We start from the raw sequence: 18,736 nt of genomic DNA on the forward strand, positions 1-18,736 counted from the left end.
AAAATTGGCAAATCCAGCCCAGGGCCCTGCCCCATCCTGACTCCAAGAGTGTAAGCATTCTTGAAAGGTAGGAGTAGCAAATATCCCTAGACAAGCCTCGTCTTCCCAGAGACACAATGTGGTCTTCAGCGTTTGTGATAGAGATCCACCATTGATTTTTTGTTTGTTTGTTTTTTAACCTCCAAGTATTTAGATGAATGATCTTGTGTGGAGATTACTCCTCCTGACCAGAGGCATGAGCTCAAAAGCCCAGGGGTGCCAATCTGTAGGATTCTTTGATGCAGTCCTATTTGTCTGTAGACAACACACTAAGTCCTGAGAGCAGCAGGAAATCTAAGAGCAAGAGGCAATACCTGTGCTCTCAGCCCTTCTTTCAGTGGTATGCACTGCCTCTCCAAGCTTGTCTCAAGTGTTGCTTTCTGTCCTTATTAACTCTGAATCTTCCTCCTGTCCTCTTTCACAACTTCCACCTCCTACTGCTGCATCACACACAGGTGCCCAAACCATCTCAGACTAAAGCCAGCAAAGACTCCCTTCCCCACACACAACCTGCATGTCCCCTCCACTGGACAGCACAGTGCATCTCTTTTCAAGCCCTGGTCACAGATGAACATAAATGTTTGTCAGAAGTGTTAAATTCTGGAACAATTCTAACCAAAGCACAGTGGTGGGAGGCAGATTCCTGCTCTTTTCCAGCTTCTTTGCTGAGTCATTTTGATTTGACCACCATTGTCCAGGCAATAGGCTTTTTGGAAGCTATATTACCAGAGCTCACAGCCTGAACCCATGTTTGTTGCAGACTTATTTCCCTTTGTAACAATGGTCACAGCTAATTGTGTCTTTGAAGGAGATATGGGAAGAAGGGGTTGGAGCCTGATTTATGGTTTAGCCTGAGGAAAGGGAGGCTTCAGCCCAGCTGGCAGCTCCAGGAGGCCCCACTCTGCCTTTCCAGACTGTTGCAGGACTACAGGGGCTCTACCAACACCATGCGGGCTGTGGGCCTCACTAACTGCAGCCCTTAGCTCTGCACGCTCCAAAGGAGCGAGTGAATCATTTGAGAATATCCCATTTATACCACTGCTCTGGCACAAAACAGGAGAGACTCACACTTGAAAAACACAGCCTCGGAAGTTGCAGCGGCGGTACTGGTACCTCCTCTTCAGCCCTTCTCCTGCATAGATCTGAGAGCAATGCTAGCCTGGGGGGAGGGTCTGGCACCGGGGATGAGTCCTATTTCCCCTCTATGGATAAGAGTATTTTTTGCAAGATCCACGTGCAGCAGAGACAAGCTGAGAGAATTTTACTTCATATCAGAAATTGGTTTCTAGTTGCTTTTCTAGAGAAGGATCCTTACTGTCTATCTGTACATTTGCTGTAATGGAAAACACTACTTTCTTCAGTATTGCTCTGTGAGAGAATGCAGGTGAAGCTGAAGGAAAATCCCCCAGGTTTCCTCTCTATGCCTGATTTCTTGGCTGCTTTTAGGGACAGGTAGTTTTTGCTAATGAGACTTTCCATTATAAACTTTCCATTGCTTTGGAAAATATTAACTTTGCTGGGTAGATCAAACAGGCCCTGCAGTTATAGTTAGAATATCCTAAAGATTTAGTTCCCAGTAATAACAGGGCTAAACCACAGCACTGCCAGAGGCAAAAACTATATTATTTGAAATGAAACTTCTCATAAATATCCAGCTATGAAGTAATTTTATATCAGCTGCTCTTATATAAACTGGACAAGGCAAACTGTCCTATCCATCAGCATTAAGGCTGCCAAGAAAAATGACTCTATATTCATTGTCTGCAAGTTTCAGACATCTCTCTCTCTCTATTAGGCTTTTCCAGGAAACACTGTGGTCTGCTCTTTTTAAGAACTTAGCTGGTGCAAGTAACTAGTAGCACCACTAGTGTCATCTTTGGGCTTAAACCTACTCTTGTCTGCCTCCCATCACTGTCCCTCTGCTGAGAAATGAATGGACAGATACACACAAACACACCTGGCTCTTGGCAGCTACTGGCCAGAGCTAACATTACTTTTCAGTCCTTGTTAGGTTGAAGAGCCTCAAAACATTGGCAGAGCAAGAACCATGTTGGTTTGGGGGTGTGGTGTTTTGTTTGGTTTTTTTTTGCTTCCAGCCCCTCTCCAAGTGCTTAGAGCATGTTTGTTGCGGGTCTGCAATAACGATCAGGCCAGTTTTCAAACATACTGCTGAAAGTTGCACCAAGGAGGGGTTGAGCATAGCAAGGAGCACACACGGGTATTGCTAGCCACTCTCATGCCATCCATCCCTCGGTGACATGGGTAAGTGGGTGCCACCCACAACCCTGGGACAGGCTGCGGACCCCAGGGCCCTACCTACATCTCCCACCCCTTCCTGCTCACTGCCATCAGGCCCCCCAGCCCATTGCCCTATTTCTGTCCTGCTGCTTGTAGCTGGCAGCATGTGCAAGACATTGATTCCTGTGCTCTTCGGTTTTTTGTCTGTTTTTGTGTGGCAAGGTTTGATACGTCTTCCCCAAGCTCCCGTGTCTCTGAAGTCCTGCTGTACTGGATAGCGCTACTGTGTCACTGTTGATGTAGACAGCAACTGCCTTTGACACACAAATTGTTTCATTCTGCATTAGACTGCAGCATCTGCTGCAGTAAAACATGACACCTGAAAATACTGTGGTCTGTGTAAAACATGGGGATGCTTTTCCATGAGCTCTCTCTAAAATTAAGGCAGAAGGTGGACAAACCTTCATGTCCCTTCCCTCAAAGAGGAAGGAGAATGTTGCTGGCTATTGCTTCTATATTGCACTTGTGATTAAAGTGTATAGAGAAAGGTTAAGTTGAGCAACTAAGATTTGCCAGCCTGGAAATGTGGGCAGGACACATGGGGGAAATGCCTTCGTGACAGGTCTCCTCACTATAACTCTCACCTCTCAAAAGAACGGCTTCAGAGAAATGCTTGATTACCTACTGTTAACTCCCTAAATATTTCCAGTATCAACTTCCTGTTATGGGACAGGAGGCTTGGGTGTTTCTGGGTAAAACTACAAAGCTTTCAGAAATTTGGTCTACTTAAAGGATAGCAGAGACATGAAGCAGGCTTGAAAAGAACCCTTGAAATATCTGGCCCCTTGGAACTAAATACTAGCTTGTGAAAATGGATTTCCAGACTGATCTGTATGAAGAGGAACCAGTAAGCCTATATTAAATCAAACCCAAGTACTTGGTACTAGAACAGTGCTAGCAGGCCCTTCTTTTGTCTTTGCAAGTTAAAATTTGAATGCCTATAGTCACCTACAACGATGATGCTGAAATGTGAAACAGGAGAAATCTATAGTCAGCCACTGCTGGAGATAGGTCCAAGCTGAGTCACCAAAAGCCTAGCCAAAGCCTTATATGAAAACAGTCAACTTACAGGCAGGAGACAGACATTCATTATTTTTTTTTCCATTTTTGGTAATTACATGTAAAATCTTAAAAACAAACAACAACAACAACAAAAACCAAAATAATGATCCTCCATTTTAACTTTACAAAGAAAATAATTAAAATATATGTTATTAAAATATGCAAAATTTAGAATTTAGTTATACAATTACAGACCCTTATAGTCTAACAGCCCCGCTGCATTTTGCATATTAGTGAACAATTGCTTTCTTAAAGCTCACAGCAGAATCATTTACTTGATGCTGGAGAATAAGTTAATTACGGATCTCCTGCCTTTGATTAATGGATTTAATAATCACGTTACAGTAGAATTAACTTATACTTCATGTGCTTACAGCACATGCACTACTGATGAGATTCATGAAAGCAATGTGTCAGCAAATAGGACTGGCACCAAAAAAGGCAATGTTTGGAGATCCCAGGACTGCCTGTGCCTGTATCGCTGCCGGTCAGCAGTTCTGTCAGGGAACTGCAAATGGTATCCAACCATTTTTGCCTCATCTGTCATTAATCTCTGCCATTTGCCACTTATTTCTACAAACCCAAATACTGTTTTCAGGTGAGCTGAGCACCTCAACTGAAGTTCGAGTCTGGATACTGGGGTGGGGGGAAATAATCCTAGGAGATTGGTACAGTACCAGGTAATGCATATACTCAATAGGCACAGCCACCTGTAGTCTGCTATTACTCAGTATAACAGACTAAACATTAATTTTCTTTAATGCTTCTTTTGTGCATGTAATACAAGTATAAAATTTCTTGGATGGAAACGCACTGAGTCAGCCAAAATTTACTCTCTCTAAAGGAACCTCAAGAATAAATACTTAATACGACCTAAGAGACAAAGCACTATAGTTTCCAAACTTGACTTCACCTGTGCAAGGAGAGGAACCACTGCAGGACAGAGAAGATAGAAGCGACATTTCAAAGTTTGTGGTTTGCCATTATTCCTCGCAGGCTCCTGTGTGCGTCTGCGTAAGAACCAGATCTGCAAGTCTGGCAGGAGCCAGATTCAGAAACCTTTACTTAAGTAAAGCTCACGTTGACACAAATAAAAACAGAATGAAGAGCTGAACCACGTTTTGTCTGAAAAAGCAGTACCTCAGGAATCACTAGCAATAGGATTTCACATTGCATCAGCCATGTACCTTATCTATTGCCATGCAAAGTAGAATAATGCAATACAAGTCAGGAGCTTAGCATAACGCCGGGCCCCAAGAAGGCAGCAGGAAATGAATAGGAATACAATTTCCTTAACAATTCACTTACAGGAATTATTCTGCAAGATGTTGCCCCCTTCCTGGTGGAAGATGCAGTCTGAGGGTACAGGAAGCGCTGGGCCATTTTGCCATGTCCCCTTACTGCCCGTCACCCAACTTGGATACTGTGCCTTCCACGAGATGGTGTCAGAACTCCTTGCGCTGATCATGCCATATAGAAAAAGCCAGGGAAATTGCTGCATGGCTAGCACTATGGTGCCTGCTGAGATGGAGAGTTCACTAATGCTGTTCAACCTGCCTGTTAAAGAAATTATTCACCAAAATGTTATTTCACAGCTGATGGTAGAAAGCTCCCCTCATGCACTGCAGCTGCGTACCTCCTTCCCTCATTGGAGGGGTTGTGGAGGCCTCCTCTGCACTGCTTGTCAGCTCTCCAGGCAGCACTTGGGGGATGGTGTCTGAAAAGCAGACACTGTACTTTGGTGCCTGTCTTGCAGCTCCATCAGTGACATTAAACCACTGCTGCTTGTGTTTTGTTCTGGGAGATGTTTAGGGTTAGGTTAATTCAATGTTTGGGTTGAAAATCAACATTTTTCCACCAAAGCAAGCTTCAGGGATTAGAGACATACTGAAATAATGCATATTTTATTACTGAACCAGATGGGACTATGCCTTTAGATGTGCTGCTTCAAACCCAGCTGTGCATCCCACTCTCTTTCCTTGCTCCCCCTTTATCCCCCTTGCTCTGACCCTGCCACACATACATCCAGTGTGTAGAGTTACAGAAGTGCTCTTCTCAGTTTGTCACAGCCAGCTTGCTAATGAAAGGGATTTTAGACAGCTATCAGGTAATTTCTCCATGACATACCACAGTGCCTTAACCTCTCCCTGCCCCAATTTGTTCCAGGTGAGCTCAGGAATCAGTGGCTACATAACCTTCAGCTGTAGATCACCTGCCAAGGAGCAGCTGTTCCAATGAGACTACAGGCATACCCAGTTCTTAATTAGAGTCTGAACCCACCAAGAACTCAGATTACATTAGTCAGATAAATGCCAAAAATGCTTTCTAGGTTATTTATGATGGGTTTCCTCAGTGCTAGGACACAGGAGGTACTTCCTTGTATACTTCTGTTTTACAGCCCTCAAATCACGTGTTTGCTGGAAGACAACAGGCAAAGCTCAGCCTTAACAGGGGTAGTGCTGGCCTGCAGCCCCTCCCTGCTTTGGCTCCACTCTGCATATATGGTTTCACCACTATAAACATTTTTTTTTACTTTATATGAGCCTAGCAAATCCTTGTCCTCTAGATACTCATCCCCAACAGCTGTAGGCACAAATAATAAAATTGACAGTGATGAGTAGACCCTATAATGCGAAACTAAATGTCCAATTAGAATTTGATGAGGAAGTGTGAAATAAAACACATTAAATGGAGTAAGAAGTTGGGACAAGAAATCAATTTCCCATTAAATTCATTGGTTAAGTTTTTTCTGACTCTCAATGTTAGAAGTATCAATTGTACATGTAACTTACTCCTTTACAGTCTGATTCTGTGTTCAAAGCAAAAACATGCATTACCATATGAATTAGCCCAGCCATCACACAGAAACAAGCAGTGTCCTGTAGGTCTCTCCAGGCTGGCTTTAAGAAGTGCTCCACCAATGTAGACCAGAGGGAAATTGCGTTATATACAGTTTGGGAGAAGGGAGTGATTTTGAAGCAGCCTGCTACTTCACTCAAAGCAAGAGGTAATCTCAATTGGTGCAGAAGATATGAAGCTGAATTTGGGAAAAGCCATGGAGATGTTTGGGATGGAAAGTAAACATACATCCCCAAAAGATTTGGCTTTGTGGACGTGACCAGAGGATGTAAGGCTGGTACGACAAACTGCATCCTTCACTGAGCTTACATAAGCAGCTAAGCACCATGAACATATAAAGAGTAGAAAAAGCCGCTAGCGGATCATTTCAGGACAAGTAGGCACAAGCATGATTTCTCTTTTATTTCATCTTGTTAACAGTGTGTTGTACATATGTCTTGAAAAGGCGATGCACGTGGAGTTACTTTAAGCTAACAAACACACAAAGATGTTTCATTTGTAGGCAGTGGTGTTCCTTGACCCCTGCTATTAAGACATACTTGCAGGGTCTGTAAATCCATTATGCTTCACTTCTACCACCAACAGACAGTAAGATGCATCTCTGCTGAGCTGCACATGGTTTGAACAGTGGTAACGGCAGCCTATGGTCTATAGACAAGAAATCTTAGCACTGCAAGGGAGAGGAGTTTTCTGGTATGAGATAGGATGATAGGGAGCATGCCTAAATCCTGAGATGTACAAAGAAAAGTGCAACATCTGGCAAGAAGTGACCCTGCAAACCCATCTCCCTGAACTGGCAGAAATTTATGCACAAAAAAAGTGGGAAAAGAAACCAGAGTTACCTCCTTCATAACTAACAGTGTAAGTACATCTTAAGAAATGAAGGCAGAAAAGTGCTAGGAAAAGACAAGTGATGCATCTAATACTTCAGCAAAACCTTCTTCTGGGGTGTCTGAAGATGCTGTGGTGGCTTGCTCATGTTTGTCTATGTTCTAAACCTTTTGCACTTTGTTCTTAGAGCCAAATGTGGACCACATGATTTTCGGTTGCAAACCACAAACACCCAACACTGAAAAGAAGCTAAATGTAGAGAGAACAATGGGTTCTTTAACGGGTCTAGGCACCTCTCATCTTAAATCCAAGAGTTTAAAGTCAATTCCAGTGGTCTTGGATTGTCCCTTGCTTGTAAAGAGCCTGTAAGTAAATTGTTAACTCAGAACCCGCTACCTGTGATCATTAATGGATGAAATTTGGTGTTAAACCTTGCTCCAGTCTCTAGAGCACTGGCTCAGCTCTAGGGTACTGATACCTTGGGTGCTACTTTGTACCCACGTTTATCTTTTTGTGACCCTCTTTTTCAACTGATGGGGGGGGGGAACAAAAAAGCTTATAGCAGTTAATGTCTTAATTTTACACTAATTTACCCTGTTCTCCTTTCTACAATAGCTGCAATATAACGTTGTTTCAGTAGAGCAGTGCTTTGCAAATTTGGCTCAAGGAGACACTGAGCAAACAGCTTTTCAGAGAGCTTCAACTCAGCTGTCAGAAGGGGCAGTTTGGTTTCTGTGCAAGCAATACTCGCATTCCAAACTGCATTAGAGAAAAGCCGGTGGGTTTGTATGCATTTTTATTATCAGTTCCAGATTAGGAATCTGATGCTAATTTCTTCTTAAAGCCTATGTTTGCAGTAGCATTTACATTCTAAAACAAAAAGAGGATTGTGATGTTTTTCTCTCACTAGCTCACTCTTTCCTTTTTTTTTCTTTTTCTTTCCCCCCCCACCCTGGCTTTACTCCAAGGACCTTTTCTGCTTGTTCGTTACATTCTCAAGATGAAGCACCCGATGGTTACAGCAGTGTTGGTAGTACTGGTGCAGGTTTCTCAGAGTTTCCCTGCCTTGTACCACCGAGGCTGGTGGAGGCTGTTAAGGGAAGGAGATAGTTGTGGAAAATGCGATTTGGCACTTTGCTCGGAGCCTAAAGACTGTCCAGCCGGCACTGTATTGGATCGTTGTGGCTGCTGTCCTGAATGTGGAAATGTGGAAGGTCAGATCTGCGACTTGGACCAGGGCAATCATTTTTACGGGCAATGTGGGGACAACCTCGAGTGCAGGTTGGATGCTGAGGAAGCAAGGTTTGGGGAAGTCCCTGAACCCCAGTGTGTGTGCAAGTCTCAAGAGAGCATCTGTGGATCTGAAGGGAAAACCTACGAGAACATCTGTCAATTCAACAAGGCTTATGCTACGAAAAGGAATATCAGCATGAAACATAAAGGACCATGTGAATCAGGTAATATGTACAGAGGCACTTCCAAACTGAAAAAAGATCCAATTCTTATTTTCAGATGTGTTACTAGATACTCTAGTCTGTTAAACTAATACTGCATTTTTTTTATGATTGTTTTTTCGTAATACTACTTTGTGTTAAACATGGTTCAGCAGCTGGTACTTAATCTTGTATGTTATAAGCCTCTATATTAGACTAGTGGATTAAATCACATGGTGACTAATAAGCCATAGATCTACAGACTAGCTCTGCTCTGAATAAGCAGACTATGAGGTATTTTCTACAAAAATTGGGAATAGGTAAACAGATAGGATTGTCTGGGAGGACTGGACAATTATTATCATATGACGACTGACCTGATATTAAAGTGGTGATAGCAAAGCAGATCTCATTCATATATATATATATATGCACACACACGTACATGTATGTATATGGATGTGTGTATCCACCTGTGTATATATGGTAAGCAGTGAAGTAGAGGCAATAGAAGAACATAGGGCTTAGTTAACAGGTCTTTTCTTTTCACAAAAAAGTCCAAAATAATCCAATTTCGGAATCACCATAAAATCTAGCTAACCCATGAAATAGAAATCCAAATATTAGAATAAAATCAAACTGAAACAATTTCCCTAAAGACACTCATAGTGCATGAACAGTTGTCTGCGATGATTATTAAAGGAAGGATTCTTAGCTGGGTTGTACAGGGGAATCCTGCCTCCTGCTCATATGCTGTTCTCATTCTTCACATTATTACAAGTCTTTACTCGTCGGCACCTTTCACCTAAGTCACATGAATATAAAATGAAAAAGTGAACAGGCTTTTGTTTTCTGAATGAGAATTTTTTTTTTTTTTAAAGTTAATGAAATATTTTCTCAAATGAAGTAAGTAGAAGAGGTCTCTGGACCACAAATGGGTCACAGTTCTGGGAATCTGAAATTGCATCTCTGGCAAAGGTCCATATATGAGAGTAACTTGGGTACATTCTATCCACTCCTCGCTAGCCATCTGTTGCCTCCAATTTAGACTGTATGCTGTGCTTTTATATTGAATGAACACTGGCTATTGAATACTTAAAAGGAAAAGTGATGATCAGCTAATACCAGACTTCTTTCCTCTTTCTGTAGTTGCAAGAGAAAGATCCATTAAAGAATCCCTTATTTGCCATTAGGGTATTAAGCTGGGAAATGAGGCTTGTCAGTAAAGAGACATTCAGAAAACTCAATGCATACTGGCTCATGGTACGATTGAAAGCCTGTTAGCCGTCGGGTAGGTGTTCTTATTTGGGATTAAAATAGCACTAGTTCCTGCGGCATAACCCCTTCAGGAAGATTTCAGTTAGAAGTGTCACTCTAGTAGCAAGTGATGTTAACTTCGCAGCAGAGGTAGCTGTTCAGGCATACAGGCTTAAAGCAACGGTCCACTCTAATTAATTAAACAGAACTGGCCACGTACAAAAAGCTTTAATTTGGAAGTATTACCACTTTTAATTGCTGGTGTTGTCATCCACCAGGCCTTGCAGTCACCCCTGAGGCACACAGCACCGCTCATCAAGCAGGAGGAATGAGCTCAGCTGCTCTGCATCCAGGCATTACCCCCAACACTTTCCCACTGCTTCCCTGGGTCCCCAGAAAGGTTGGTCGCTTTCTCTAGGAATGCAGAGAAATTTCCTAGGATGGCTCAGCTTACTGAATTGCACAGAAGCCTAGGGGAAAGTTCATAGCCATGTCAGTGCTGCACAGAGTTTAGTTAAGAAAAATGGGGGCCTGTCTCCTTGGCTTTTGCAGAGGAAAGTGCCCAGCAGTTGTATGCGCCCAACTGCAGCAGAGCACTTGAGCCCGAGGTGGGTACTGGGCTTGCCGGGGAGCGGGAGGACAAGTGCCCCTCTTCTCAGTCTCTCTGAGCTGCAGCTGACCATGCTGGCTTTGTAGATTGTGTTTTAGACCCTGGAAGAAGCCTGGGCTGTTCAGCAAGCAGCAGGGCACAGAGGTGCTGCCACGGGGTCACCATGCCTCGGTCCCCCGTAACAGTCTACCAGTAACCCCCATCTTCGCCATGGCAGCTATCTGAAGCAGCACAGTGGGCATGTGAAAGTGCACCGTGATTTAGACTGGTTTTTCATGGCTGCAGCTGACGACAAAAGGCAACAGGGAGTCTGGCTCTAAGAGTAGCAACCTCGCTGTGGCACTCACTTTCCACCGACTCCAATTTGCATGAGAAACAAACACTAAACACTGTGGGGTTTTGGTACCAAGCTATAAATATAACCTTCACTCGACTCAAAGTACTTTGTTTTGTTATTTCTCCTTCAAGGCATCTGCTGTTTCCTATTGATGCCAAACGGATTAATTGTATACAGCAACCAATGAATAAATAAATAACAATAAACTCCTTTCATCAGAAGAGTATAGCCTTTTATCTTTCTTCTATCACCAGAAAAAGGAGAAGAAAAAGGCCTAGCTCCCTAAAGAAACACTGAAAAAGCCTTTCTTCTCCTGAAAGCTAGTTTTGATCAGTTTATCTAATAATTTACCAAGGTTACGAAGTACATTAATTATATACAGATTGTCCACACTTAATCCATCCCCATTCATATTCAAACTTCTCTTGCTAATGATTTAATGAAGTAACAGAACAATCTAGCAGTGATTCTCTTTATATTGAGCTGTGTCACATAGTTTATTTTAAACATAAATTTTGGAGTAAAAAAACAAATAAACAAGCTGCAAAATTTTCTGCCATTTTCATCAAATCAGACATAGATTAGCTAAAATTTGTATGAGTTAAGGGGAAAAAAAAATATCATATTATCTAATTCTTTAGTCTGGAGTGATATTGGGTTAATGTTGATTGTGAAAGGTGAAGCAGTATTATGACTTTTCCTGGCTTCTGGTTTATGTCTTCTGTAACACATGAGGATAATTCATGACTGGGACTGTAAAAGGAAAGGAGCAGCTACTGTACATTCACCTCCAAACACTGAGATATCAGAATGCTTTCTATAGCTATCAAGAAAAATTTATCTATCTACTGCAGGAATCAAAATGACAGTTATCATAACAGTAAAGATCTGTTTCTAAAGATACATTTATGCAAAAAAATTACACACAGGTAGGCATGGGAGAATTTGGCTGAACACAAAATCTGAAACACTCAAAAATGAACTTTGTAAATTTTTGTTAAAATGATACATCATTACTTCAATTTTCTTCTGTAAAATACAGCCAAATGGTGTTGTTAGACAAGTATTATTTTATTTCTGGAGGCACTTCAAGTTTGAGTAGATAATTCAAGTATTTATTGTGTGTTCAGATTCAGAAAAGGCAGTTTGGTTAGATCAAAACTGTGGTTCTTCTTCCTTGCTATGAATTTGATCTCACATGATGCCGGTCCTGGTCAGCCCTGGTCCAGCAAATCCTTAACTACCTCAATAAAAGTACTCACCTGGGTTGGACTTAGACCGTATCTAGACATTTCCAAGCTATCATCTGTATTCTTCTTACAGTTAATAGAGGAAGGGGTATTTCCAGCGTGGAATTTGTCTTGGTGTATGGTAGACAGTGCCAGAAAAATTTCTTGTATGTGAACAGCTATAAAGTAGATTCGTAACTCAGACCCTTAGGTCCTTGAGGCTAAGGATGTGTTTGCATGGCATGGTGAAGCCAGAGCCCTCAGCCTCGCATGGCTGAGCCATGTCTGTGGACGTCCATGTAAGCAGGACTCAGTTCTTAGCAATACTTCAGTGTTGTCAGTGTATCCATAGGACACCTGTGTTAGCACCAGAACAAAAATACTAACCAGTCACCATCTGCCTATTTAAAAAGTTTTTCATGCTGTCTCTGTAAAGGAATAATTTAAAGAACTCTTGTGAGTCAGTGTAGTAGACATTTGGTTTCTTTTTTACACTTTAAGCTCAGCTACAGTGGATGTATCATTAAAGGGAGCGTGGCTGCACCAAATTTTAATGTTTCAAAGTATGTTTTAATATCAGACCCTATGTGATAAATTCATAGGCAAAAAATTTCTCATCCAAGATGTTCAGTTAATGCTGATTTGAATACAAGATTCTTGAAATAATAGATTCTGAATGTACAGTTCTCATGAAAGAACAAGCATTTAAGGGCTTAAGTATCCTAGTTTTAAAATCTTACTTTCGAAGAGTAGCAGGATTGTTTAATGAGGTATTCATAAATGGGGAAATTGATACTTTGCTGTATAATTTGTTTGCAATTAATTTTAATCAGTATACATTTGATATTTTCTGCACAGATATCAATCCTGAAAACCTTACACATGTATTAGAAACTTGCTTGAAAATCTGGAACAGGCTGTTACAATTCCAAATGCTGAAGCATAAATGCTCTACCTACATATTGATTCAAATATTGCAAGTAAAAATATATTAATTATTTACTACAAGTTTCTGTTTCCAAGAATCTGGGATCTGTACAAAAATAAAAGCAATAATTAAAGACAAGTCTAATGGACCAGAAAATGCATTCACTTTTAAACACTGGTATGGAAATAGAAAGAAAACGGACTTTAGAAGGAAGAACATTTCTTGCTGAGGACAAATAGATCAGGAAAAAAAGCTGAGATCTCCAAAATAGGAAAGCTGTGATAACAGTAACTAGGTTATTTTGCTTTCTGCTGCTACATATCATCATCTCCTGTTAACATTTTGTATGTTCATACATGCTTATAGAGGGGTATGTATTTAAATCACATATGAATGCATCAGGTGATAATTTATTTTTTCAATGTCTTCAAATCCCTGGACTGGCTCCCTCTCGTGGTTAACGTCAGCTTTTTCATTGGGAAAAAGTGAAAGAGGATTAATTCAGAGATGATAAATAAACAGTGGTGGGGGATGAGGGTAAGAGAACAATAGGAAACAAGTAAGTGACAATCTGGTAATTATAATAAGCATAACATAAAACCTTATAAAAATAATTGGATTTCAATTGCTTTTATTACTCATCTCATAACAAGAGCATGAGATGAAATTGATAGCAATCAAGGGTAAATGTGAAATGTATTAATGCTGTTAATCTGTTACTTGCTGCAATGAGTTCCATGGGTAACAGAGGGGGATGAGATTTTAGCAAGTTCAAGGCAATGATGTACTCAGAAAACAAATTTTGACAAGCTAGCAATCTCAGTATTTTAGCTTTTAAGCTAACCAAAAGGTAACAGAAATTAGTAAGAACTATCATGTACAATCAAGTTACTCTGTGATTGTCTGCTACATAATTTCTTGTACTTTCCTCTGAAGGTCTAGTCGAGTACTGGCTACTTGACTGCTGGGCCTTGAACCTAGTCCATGATCACAGCTTATGGGACACAAATTAAACTTCTAATTTCAGCTTGAGTTTCACGATCATGTGCAAACGGAAGGACAGATGGGTCCTTTGAAATAAGTATTTTTAGAAAGCCTGTTCACCTTTTAACGGGACACAAGGTGTTCTGAGCTTTAAAAGCTGCTTGGAATCATGTGGCTTTTCACAGTGTGCGAGATGGCAAAAGGCAAACTGGTTTTATCACGTAAAGTAGGAATTAATGTTATATGGTGTTGTGTTTGTGTTGTCTTTTGCTCACTGTCTTCTAAAGCACCATTCTGTTGGTTCTTTGCAGCTCCTGTTATTTCTATGCCACCTCAGGATGTCCAGAATTTCACAGGCAATGATGTCATTTTTGGCTGTGAGGTGTCAGCCTATCCTATGCCACACCTTGAATGGAAAAAAAAGGGGAATAAAATGTTTCTGCCAGGAGATGACGCCCACATCTCAGTACAGGTAAAACTTGAGTTTTTCCATGTCCTACAGTTTGGGATGAGGAGTAGGGTGATTAATCGGTGAATTCCTCCTACAGAACACAATACTGTTGTAAGAAATAGATTCCCAATAGGGGCCCTCTGACTACGTAAAGAATTATGATTTCAGTCAGTGCAAGGATCATTGCTTCAGCAGTCCCAGCAGAAGTAACAGCCAGGGTACCATCTGGCCCACTTCAGGGAAAGAAAAGATGGAAGATTCTCCTTATGTAGGTATGATTCTGGAAAAATTGAATGAACATATAAATGGAACCGTTTAGGCTATTACCTAAAAGAAGGTGCATTGTGGGAAGGATGGCTACTGGCAACAATTTTACTACTCTTGATGCAAAAGCACAATTCTGGCAGGTATCTAAACTTCTCCTTTGCAAGATGCTGTTTCTGGAGACCTGCCATTTGGGTTCAGTCCCTGAGGTGTTCAAAAGGAAAGCAATGAAACTTGCTCATTTTACGGAGGACACAGTGTTTTAATCCGAGGGGAAAGAGTAGAATGGCATTAGTATAGGCTTCAAGCAAATCTAGAAATAGCCTGAAAGTTTGAGCTAAAATTAAATAAATCAAAATGCTAATTCTTTTAAATGGAAATAAAATTCTGGGGAGATGAGCTAACAAAGCCAGATGTACAGGCAGACTTCAGTAAGGGTGAATCCTGCATCTGCATGTCTTCTCCAATGGACAAAGAATATGAACTGAGACTATGCAAGGAATGCATGGCAAATCCAGCTTTCTGAATACACAGCCCAAAAGCTGTAAGATCCAACGGACATGGGGCACAACCTGAACAAAAATGTAGATAGAAAAAGCACAGAAAAAGTTAATCTTAGTACTACTGAGGCACTAAGGGTCTAAGTTATTTAGAAATGTTTCCAGAGGCAGCAGGAAGACAAGTTTGATTAGTGGACTTAAAGTTGCTCAGAAACAATGGTGCAAAAAGCCACATCCAAATGCTGGTCACCTCAGAGGCTAAACTGAACCTGTTAACCTATCTCATTAAACAATTCAGCATGAGAGCATCTCTGTTAATGGTTTTGTGTGGTTTGTTTGGAAAAGGAAGCTCATCCCTTTAAGAGGCTTTAGCCCAAGTCAGTTGAAACCGATTGTCATGAGCTTTTACATGGTATGTCATGCCAATCCATTAAAAACTGGATGCTGAGTGCCAGCTTGGTCAGGCCCCTTGGCCCTGAACAACTCACCCAGACCCACCTGCCACTCTCATCCTGAAGAAACTTATGAGCTTGGAAACAGGTGGCAATGCTTTGAAGCAGCAGCAAGAAGTGGTGCTGGGACAAGAGACAGGAGGAGCACCGGGAATCAGTAGCATGAGAAGGAACAGGAATGAGAGCACTGTGAAGGGCAATGAAGTTTAAAGAGCAGCGATGGGAAAGCATGAATTCAGAGGCACAGAGCACTATGAAGTTAAAACATAGGGCAGCAGAAACAAACAGAATCAAAGCATTATGGCAGTAAACAAAAAGCTAAGGTTGGAACGATGTTTAATCCATCCACAATTATTTTGAGAAATATCATGGTCTCCTAGTTACTTAATTTCAACTATTGATTTCTCTTCTCAAAGGCAAGAGGTGGGCCTCAGAAGTACGGTGTGACAGGCTGGCTGCAGATTCAAGGCCTCAAAAAATCAGACGAAGGTGTTTACATCTGCCACACCAAAAATAAGCATGGTGCAACATACGCCTCTGCAAGACTGAAAGTCATTGATGGTATTTTTTTATTATTATTTGGATGTGAAGAATATAAAAATGCATACAAGCAGGTTGCAAAGGATGGGTTTGTCAGAATGCAAATGAAGGACATGAGAAATTACCTAAAGATGTCCAAATTTTAACTTTTCTGTGTGCTTTTCTTTTACTTTATCCCCTAGGGTGTTAATATAGTAATATTTTGCTGCAAATGATACAAGCTTCCAGAAAACAGAAAGCTGTGGATTATAGCCATACAGCTGAGACACATATTATTCCACTATCCTTATCCTACAGAAGTCCTTTGATGTTAGTAGGAACTCTGCACCCAGAACAACAGCTGTTGTAGCTGAAGGAGTCTTTGAACCATGGTAGTTCTGCTTAGATGTTTATTTTTCAAAAAATTAGGAAGGAAACAGTTGTTGCTCCTTAATGAGAGTTTTGGAAAGATGTAAGAAATACCTTTACTGTTGTTTTGCACTGGGCCCAGCCCTGCAGAATAACATCCTTCTTCCTCCAGGGAGAACTGGGTTTCCTGGCAAATGCAGAATAAAGACACATTGTCTTATATTTGCCTCCTGCTCTAGAGGAGTTTGTCACTGGTCTAGTTTGTCACTGACCTTGTTTCTGCAAGTGGTTTTCAAAGCTTTATTAGCTCTGGTCTTATTTTCAGGTGCATAGGATCTACAGAGGACTGAACTCATAGTTTACTAGTATTGGAAATTAAATGTATTTTCAGCATTTTAAAATGTGAATGATATAGAAATTTGCTCATATATCATGAGCTTCAGTGGTATGAGGTCAAGTCATTGGATAAAAACCCTCTCCTTTTAATAGAAAACTTAACAAGGATTCAGAAACACTGAGCTTGCCGTACAGATCCAACCCCACGCTTTCCTCTTTGTTCCTATCTACAACTAATTTAATCTTGATTCAATTATGTCTTGCAGGCTCATCTCCTGCATTTGCATTTACTGCTGGCAGTAGAAGTGCAAGCTACAGCATTGAATATGGGGACTATTATGACGATTCTGATGATGAAGATGAGGAAGAATATGAATCTGGGGACTATGAAAATTGAAACAACTCTGAATAATAATTTTTATACATCTGTTGTCCAATACCTTTCACACTGTTATATTTACTAGTAGTTTCTGTGCTGTAAATGGCTCCTCTGATAACACACTCACTTGTGTATCCACCTTCCTGAAATTCAACTTTGGCTGAAGTCTATCATGCTACTTACCAGAAATAAGAACAGTTATAAATCCATACATTTACACTGTTAAATAAAATTCTTAAACATGCACCTGTCTACTAAGTATACTGACGGGACCAAATTTTATATTAATTTTTAAAATGAAAATGATGTTGTAATTTCTTTCAAACATTCTAATTTGTCTAGCAGGAACGTCCATAGTTAAACAAAATTTTTACATTGTATCAATTTTCTTTATAATGTACTAAGAAATATCAAGAGATTGTTCACATGGCAACAAGCCTAAGTATGAAGGTTGCAAAACAGTCTTTAATCTCCTTAGTTCAAGTTTTTCTCATAAGTTTCAGCAAGATTTTCCTTCTCATTTGAAATTTTCCATGGTTAGTCTCATCACTGGCCAATTATCTGTCTTTTGGGGGGTTATTTTGTTTACTTTGAATAGATACATGAAACAATCACAGTCTAAAGCAAGTAAGTGCTGTTTTATTAGCAATACTCAAAAATACCCAGAAAAGATTTCTTGTGCATTCAAACAGATAAGCACACCTTTTGACTTCTTTTTTAACAGCTCTTGCACTACTCCTAACAGTGTTGGCTTCTTCCCACCAGCCTAGGCAACGATTCAAGGTTTGAGATCATTATTTTTACTATGAACAGCATCATATTTGGTGAGAATTACTGCAGTTTAAAGGAGGTGGCTGTTCTGTAGCTAAGTGCATGCCCTTCAAACACACAGAGACCTGCACAACAGAGCCAGTATTTGTCCTTTGTCTTGGACTGTCCAAGACTTGCTCCTATATCTGACCCATCTGTACTATGTCCAGCCAAAGTGCATTCAGCTAATGCCACACTTCTGGAAATAGCAGACAGAAAAGCAGGCATCGTTTTCTTTCTGAAAACCACCAGAACACATGCACATTTTTCAAATTGTCTAAACCACTTCTTGATCAGCATGAACCAGACAGCAAATGAAATGCAATTCAAAAACACAAGACTTCAAAGTGTAAAGTGATCACCCTGAAAAATTTCTCCAATTGCTTTTGTTAACTAATTACATGACGGCTGGCTCTGAATTAATGGGTGATGGAAGATACTAAACTATGAAAACTGCTTTTGGGAGGCAGTTACACCTATTGGTTCCCATTGGCTGAGGACAGATGAATAGCAGTAAATTACCGAACGACATTAATGACTAAGGAAGCAAAAGTTCAGGCATCTGCATGTAAAGCCTCAGTATTTGCAGTCTTCTTTATCCAATGCACAAAAGCATGTAGTGATTACTGCACACACCGAGGTAACTCGAAGTTAAATTAACGGTGTTAAGGAAGCTTAAGGGCAATCTTTCTGTAGGCATACATATACTGCCTAGATTTTTTAATGTATATACAGTGCATCACAAATTCTTCCTTTAATGTGATTGGTTTGTGGGGTTTTGCCGTTAGG

The 18,736-nt window shown here is 40.6% G+C and overlaps 1 protein-coding gene across 1 annotated transcript; it reads left to right on the plus strand.

The window, feature by feature from the left end:
- Positions 1-7,748: 7,748 nt before the first annotated feature.
- Positions 7,749-17,375, plus strand: LOC104839042 (kazal-type serine protease inhibitor domain-containing protein 1-like). Its single transcript, XM_010579152.1, has 4 exons — positions 7,749-8,546; positions 14,179-14,339; positions 15,951-16,095; positions 17,025-17,375. The coding sequence occupies exons 1-4, from the start codon at positions 8,090-8,092 to the stop codon at positions 17,153-17,155; spliced, it is 894 nt and encodes a 297-aa protein (XP_010577454.1). The 5' UTR covers positions 7,749-8,089; the 3' UTR covers positions 17,156-17,375.
- The last annotated feature ends 1,361 nt before the right edge of the window (positions 17,376-18,736 follow it).

This window comes from Haliaeetus leucocephalus, unplaced genomic scaffold (genome assembly GCF_000737465.1).
Source record: "Haliaeetus leucocephalus isolate CR32 unplaced genomic scaffold, Haliaeetus_leucocephalus-4.0 Scaffold656, whole genome shotgun sequence".
Classification (NCBI taxonomy): Eukaryota; Metazoa; Chordata; class Aves; order Accipitriformes; family Accipitridae; genus Haliaeetus; species Haliaeetus leucocephalus.